This window comes from Andrographis paniculata, unplaced genomic scaffold, assembly GCF_009805555.1.
Source record: "Andrographis paniculata isolate CXL003 unplaced genomic scaffold, ASM980555v1 Contig32END, whole genome shotgun sequence".
Lineage (NCBI taxonomy): Eukaryota > Viridiplantae > Streptophyta > Magnoliopsida > Lamiales > Acanthaceae > Andrographis > Andrographis paniculata.
Window position 1 is genome coordinate 1,881,510 of NW_026137565.1, and position 6,640 is coordinate 1,888,149.

General features: G+C 38.8%; 1 protein-coding gene across 5 annotated transcripts; it reads right to left on the minus strand.

Annotated features, from left to right (window-relative positions):
• Positions 1-436: 436 nt before the first annotated feature.
• LOC127247530 (protein PAT1 homolog 1-like) lies at positions 437-6,393 on the minus strand. Of its 5 annotated transcripts, none has more exons than XM_051269402.1 (6): positions 6,023-6,393; positions 5,692-5,857; positions 5,488-5,583; positions 4,737-4,793; positions 3,770-3,842; positions 437-3,404 (listed from the first exon to the last, which is right to left on the minus strand). In XM_051269402.1, exons 3-6 carry the CDS (start codon positions 5,548-5,550, stop codon positions 1,333-1,335), a joined length of 2,265 nt encoding a protein of 754 aa, XP_051125359.1. In that variant the 5' UTR covers positions 5,551-5,583; positions 5,692-5,857; positions 6,023-6,393; the 3' UTR covers positions 437-1,332. The 5 variants fall into 5 exon arrangements, with proteins under 5 accessions (XP_051125359.1, XP_051125358.1, XP_051125360.1 ...); XM_051269401.1 differs by having other exon boundaries at positions 5,488-5,595; XM_051269403.1 differs by lacking the exon at positions 5,488-5,583.
• Positions 6,394-6,640: the final 247 nt, after the last annotated feature.

Below are 6,640 nucleotides of genomic sequence, written 5' to 3' on the forward strand. Positions count from 1 at the left end.
TTGTATTCGCATTTATTTCTTATGCAACCGTCTATCACTCCATACTATTTGTCAATATTTTATTATCCTTATTTTTTAACTATAATTTTTTGGTACTTTACTTGTGTGTATATATATATATATATATATCCGTCATATCAACTTTTTTATATATCGATAATGCTTTCATGCAAAAGATTTCGATACAATATAAAGTTCAAAATTGATTTCTAAGATACGACTCATCATCATCAACCTCTCCTCTCTCACTACCATTGATGGAATTCAAGTAAATAATGTATTGTACATATCCCATTATCGAAAAATGTCGATAGACCTTAATCTTGCAGGTATCGAACAAATCGAACATGGTCCGGTCAAGACAAGGAAACAATATAACAAGAAGAAAAAGCATATAACCAGAACACCATATCCACTGCTGCTAGAGTTCCCGACAAGATAAAAACATCTACGGTGATATCGAATAAAAAAGATCATTCACATCCATTAACAATGAATGGAACCAACTAGCTTAAAGTATCATATCACAGAGTATTCCATTTGATAATAGCCAACACAGCTCAAGTTTCATAAGAATCAACTTCCATCGTCTCACTTTGGTTAAACTAAACCCTAAATAAGTGCTTCAATCTACCAGGTAAAACCGTACTAAAAGGCTAATATAATCCTCGAGGATTACAGCAACCGCCAAAAGAAATTCAAGACATTACTGTACCAGCACGCACTGAAAAAATCGGCTACTGGGACCAAAAATGTTGTAAAAAATTAAAAACAATACAACCCTCCACCCCTACTGTGACTGCAGCTCCAGGATTGAACTACTGCCCCTACCATCACTTACACAGACGAACAAGTTCCTAATTTCGACAGACAATGAAGCCAAGTACGAGGGGAAACATCAAGATTGTCAGAAAAACCTTGGGGCTCACCTGTACATCTCACCTTTACAGTCGAAAAACAGATTTCATCCAGCAATTACCAAAGTGGTGTCAGAATAAAGCCCTCTAGTTAAAAAGCATTTGAGAGCTTCAGGCATAAATACACAGTTAATGTAAGAAAAGTATACTTAAGAAAACAAGCAATAAAAGCAGCAAGCCCTTCCACCAACCAAAGGGGAGGAGGGTGGGCGTAAAAAGTGTAGGTAGGAAGGAAGGTACGAGACCTTCAACTTTGGTACCGTAGAACTGCAGGGCATCAAAAAATTCAGCCCAAAGTACGCATGTGCCCTTTTCCATGCCTCATTCATCACAAGCAAGAGGCAGTAGCCATGGCAGCATCGCATCTTCCAGCAAAGAGCATTCACAATTCGGAGCTTCTGTATGGCATACTGATTCAGCCTCGGACAGAATCCGGATTTATTTGTCCACTATTTCCACCACGAGCATTGAATCTGGTAACAAGCATGGATCGCTGAGCGAAATTGAGTAACAGTTTCTTCTGACCCTCATCAGTGTGTGGCAGACTAGCACGTAGAAGTTCAACAGGCATCTCCCGGCTGATGGCTCTCGCAGCCTCAGAACTGATTGCCTCTGAAGCATTTTGAGCAATTAAAGATTGCAATATGCTGTCATATTTACTCACACAATACTTGGTCAGAAGACTGAAAAAGGCATTGAATGACGCCTGCCAGAGAGTGGGGTTTCGAATAGAAAAGTTGTTGGAAAATTGAGGGTCGCTTAATATATTAGTTGCTCTTTCTAACACGGACTTCAAGATGACTGATGCACCATCTCCAGCAGGACTACCTAGAGGGCGAAGAGGCGGCTGTTCAGAAGAACAAACAACAGCAGCAAGACAGGCACTTAGTGAATTAGGATCCATGCTGTTAACACATAGTGACACTGTTTTGGCGAGATCCTTAACTGTCCCAGCTGCTTCCAGGTCTGACGGTAAGCCCCCAAACAGATATCTTAAATGGCGGAAGATGGCCATACACACTATTCGAGTAAGCTCACTTCCAGGTGCAAGAAGCTGAAGAAACCTGGAGATGAGCTTCCGGCCTTTGGGTAAGGAGGACACCCTCAAGAACACCATGTCATCCTTAGGAGACAACGCCACAGCATTCTTACCTTTCCCAAGAGGGTCGACCAACTGAAGAGAGGCAGCTAAACCTTCTAACAGAACAATACGCTTCTGCTTAAGCTGGCTTCCGCCATCCTGAGATTGAGTACACTGTAGCAGCCGATCAATGTCATCCACTTGCAGGAGAAGACAATGTGCATCCTCAACCATCACCCTGGCTGCAAACATTGGCTCATTCTCCAAAGGCTTCTCAGAGGATTTCTGTTCGGTATTGCCCTCTCCACAAGCAGACGGAGGAAGATCAAGTTCAAGAAGAGGCTGTGGCCTACGAACTGAAGAAAAACAAACCTTTCCATGACCATCAATCTGAAGATGTGGTTGTGTGTCGGTGCTATTTCGGGACATAGAAGATTGCTCCTTGTGCTGAGGAGGGCAAAATCGATACATAGTCCTTGTTTCGACAGATTTCTTTGCAAGACGAGCTTGGTGATAATAATCATCTAAATAGGGATCATTACCATGGGTGGTCGCAGCATGCTGCAGCTTAAGAATATTCTCTATTTCTTCTGATGTCATGTACTTTGATCTGAATTTCGGTAAATTGCTTTCACTCTTGTGGCTGCTAGCATCAGACCCATGGTGGGCAAATCGAACAGAATGTTTACCTTTTGCCAACTTAGATTTTGACTCCCTTCTGTCTGTCAATCCATACTTGCTCAATTGAGAAGGAGAAGGAAAAGTACTGTATATATTCGGCTGAATTGTTGAAAAATGAGCTAATGACGGTTGAAATGAAAGATGCCCTCTCTGCTGATGAGGGGACTGCAGCTGCATAGGTAACAGCCCACTTTGATACTGATGCTGCAATACATTGTTTAAGAGAGGATGATCAGCATGAAGAACACCTGCATGACTGCTCCATCGATTCTGCAGTCGATTGTGATGAGAAATATTTGGCAAGGTTAAATGCGGCATGTTTGTGTTGTAATGAAGCCCACGCTGCAACCCAGATAAATGGATCGAGGAACTAGAAGACTGAGCGTTGTTGGATACAGAATATCCAAATTGCAGCCCACCAGAAAGAGAGGACAAATTCAGCCGAGGATGATTTGGTGAAGCTTGTGGGGATCCTGGTGCAGGGAAAGAGGTAAATGGTGACTCTGGAACTAATATAGGTTCACTATTAAAGCGTTGCAGAGGCTGCTGCTGCTCAGGATAAGAGGATGTTCTGTATAATGGTTTTGATTCTGGAAGATACATAGAAGAAAGGGGGGATTGTGATGGCCATCTCTTATTTTCTTCATAGCACTCCAAGTCAGAGTTGCGACGGTCAATCCAATCAATGAAATCAGCGTCCCGTGCTCGGTCTGTAGCTGATGAACCTGAAGTGCCACCACAAGACAAAATCGAAGATAAGCTATTGTAATATCAAAATCATCGAGGTAATTAGCATATACTTTGAAGCTTGTGTCTGTTTTTACATATAAGAGCCAAATTTTACATTACATATTACTAAGATATACACTCAATCATTAAAGAAATCTCCAGCACTACATAATACAAAAGTATGAAACAGTTTGACCCTTTGCTCCACGTATTGCAGATGCAAACACACACACACAAAGGTAGGCACCAGTCAAACAATTTCTAAGCTAAATATAAGTTTCAGCAATCAGCAAATTTATGTCAAAGATCTAGGCCCAAAGGAAATATTCAATTCATAACTATCAAAATAATAAGAACTCACTTTCTCTTGAAAAGGATCTAGATCGATCACCAATAACTCCAGGATGCCTTGGTCCAGAAACAGTCTTGTTCAACTACACAATAAAATGAATAAAACAACCATAAAAATTAAGCAAGAAATGAATGAGTAGCAAGAACAGGATGCATCCAGGAGTTCAAAGACGGGCACTTTCACCACAAGTTATTGGCAACTATTAGACCTACAACTCATTTCAGCACTTCACAACATCATTTCAGCACCTCACGGATTACGAATGATCAGCACTATCGGTCAAATGGAAGACTACTGTCAAGATCAGAGCATAACATTGTATTTACAGAGAATTGATTAGTTGAATTGCATTATGGCAGGTTTAATTTCTCTTTTCTTCACTTTCTTAAATCACCGGTGCTCTTGTCTTCCAGTGGATTTAATTACTTACAGTTTGCTAGCCGATTATGCTGAGAGTATTAAACAACAAGGATTTTCCTAAGATCCCTTCAGGCTTATAAAAGAGTATATATATATATATGACATATGTACAGGGTGGTTACTTCCGAAAATAATAATAATAATAATAATAATAATAATAATAATAATAATAATAATCTTAGGAATATTCCAATGATTCTGACTGTTACTTTGAAATTAAAATATCCATATGATTATCAGTAAGAGAGGAGGAGAGGTTCGGTTTCCTTCTCATAAGCAGCACCAAGCTACCAAAGGAGTTCTAATGTGGGTTGGTATTAAGGAAATCTCGCTAATAGAGTCAATCATCATAAACAAACACAAACATCTCCGGAATCAAGTAGTTTCAACAAACGAAGAGGAGCCCATTGATCCCAAAACAAAAGTTACATTTAAATCTAACATAAGCCACGATTATAAGATTATATAACACAAAGGACAACTTGAGGAAGAAATCATTCTTATTGCACACACAAACAATAAGCAGCAAGAACTATATAATCGGAACACAACTCACCTTTGCAAATGTAGTTGCCAGGTCATCTATATCAGACATGGACCCCACCCCAGAATCCTAGAGAAAGAAACAAAAACCACAGTAAACATCCAAATGATTCATGCTCATATTCAATTAAAAACAATTAGGTTGACAATAACTTCAAAACAGACATCAACTTCAGATAACAAGTAAAGAGCACAACTTTTGGGACACCCTACACAGAGATAATGTCTGCAATAAGTAGAAAGTGAACATAAAGGATCATCACTAAAGACCTTAAGGCCGAATATAACCACAGCAATTGTAAAATACTGCAATTTTTTTTTTATTGATTTCAACACTGAACGATAGTGAAGTTGCTTTTTGTGGTGTGTGTGTGTGTGGGTAATTTGATATATAGTATTGCCAAAAGGATTGATACGATTGCTCGTATGAATAATAATTAAAATGTGAAGCTTTACAACTTGTGTACGGAGAGAAAAAAAATGTTAAATCTTTGAAACCAGTGATTAGTGTATTTTGAGTTTTTTAGAGTGTGTTTGTTTGTGTTTTCATCATCATCTATTCACTATAGACCAATGTAATCAATTCCATTAAAAAGTCTCAAATCCAAACACCCCAAAACACCTACAAACACGAACCACAGTGTTCTCTTTTTCCCTTCAAATCCACCCAAACACAATCACTGGCTCTCTGACGGTCTACTACTGTGGAACCAATCAAATTTAAAGTAACAATAGAGCAAGAGATTCAGATTTATGAACCTTACATAGAGAATTGAAAAGGAATCTATCGAGTACAATTCCCAGATATTGGCCTCGTATTCATCCATCAAAAAGCTGCAAGTCGTATAAGGCCAACCAAACTACAGAGAGCACTAAAAGCTTCCAAATCATACAATTATCTAAAATCTAAACAATCAAGAAATTTCTATACCAAAAATTAAAATAAAATAAAATAAAATGAATAATACCTCATCTTTTTCGAACAAGCGATACTCATTCAGCTCATCTTCCACTCCGAAACTACCCCCAATTACAGGAGCAGTCTCATATTCTTCTTCCAGACCCCCCAGTTCCACTTCATCCACTATATCCTTCCCGAAAAGGCATATTGAGATGTATCGAATAGCGAGCTGTCTGCAATGAACGATCCAACAAAAACAAAGTGAGTTTACAAACCGTAAACAGAAGCGAGCTTGGAGTCTTTAACTCCGGAAACGAACACAAATTATTAGTTACCCTCTGCACAGATCGAATCCTCAAAACAAAACGAAAAAATCAACACGGAAATGAGCTGCAAACCTGAAATCAAGCTGCTCGATGGGTCGGCGAAGTCGTTGAGGTCCCGTCGGCCAGATCCCTCCATAATCAACGAAAACACAAAAGGCGCACCCAATCGTAAGAAAATTTCACCCCCACACCTAACCCTACCCTACCCTACCGTCCCCAAATCTTGAGCACGATTAGGGTTTTGAAGCCCACATGAACCTGCCTGCCCCGACTCGGAACTCGCCGATTTCCGGTACCTAGATGAGTATGCGCAGGGAAGGAGAGAGTGGACAATCGGTGGTGGTGAAGGTGAAGGTATGCATTAAGAGAGAGAGAGGAATGGTGCTTAGGTTTTGCTGCTTGAAGGTGAACACACCAAAATGAGAGTATATAAATCGTTACTATATTTATATTTATGTGTATATATATATGATCTGTTTGAAATGTAATGCTGTAGTACGAAATTCGGAGTTTTTAGGATATGATCTTCTAATATTTAAAATTAAAATTAATATTCTGTATCTTATTTTTTTTAAAAAAATTATAGTACTTTTTTTTTTTATCTGAAAAAAATTATAGTATTTTTAACTTAGCAATCTATTTATTTTTTTATTTTTATTTAGTCTGTTTCATAATAAAAGTATCTGTTTC

What these genes read in the sequence shown, in the direction of transcription:
- LOC127247530 (XM_051269402.1), bottom strand. Translation starts at nt 5,550, where the DNA reads ATGGATGAATACGAGGCCAATATCTGGGAATTGTACTCGATAGATTCC. An exon ending in TGGCAACTACATTTGCAAAG is followed by an intron (nt 3,843 to 4,736) that starts GTGAGTTGTGTT and finishes TTTATTGTGTAG; the next exon opens with TTGAACAAGACTGTTTCTGG. An exon ending in TAGATCCTTTTCAAGAGAAA is followed by an intron (nt 3,405 to 3,769) that starts GTGAGTTCTTAT and finishes GTGGCACTTCAG; the next exon opens with GTTCATCAGCTACAGACCGA.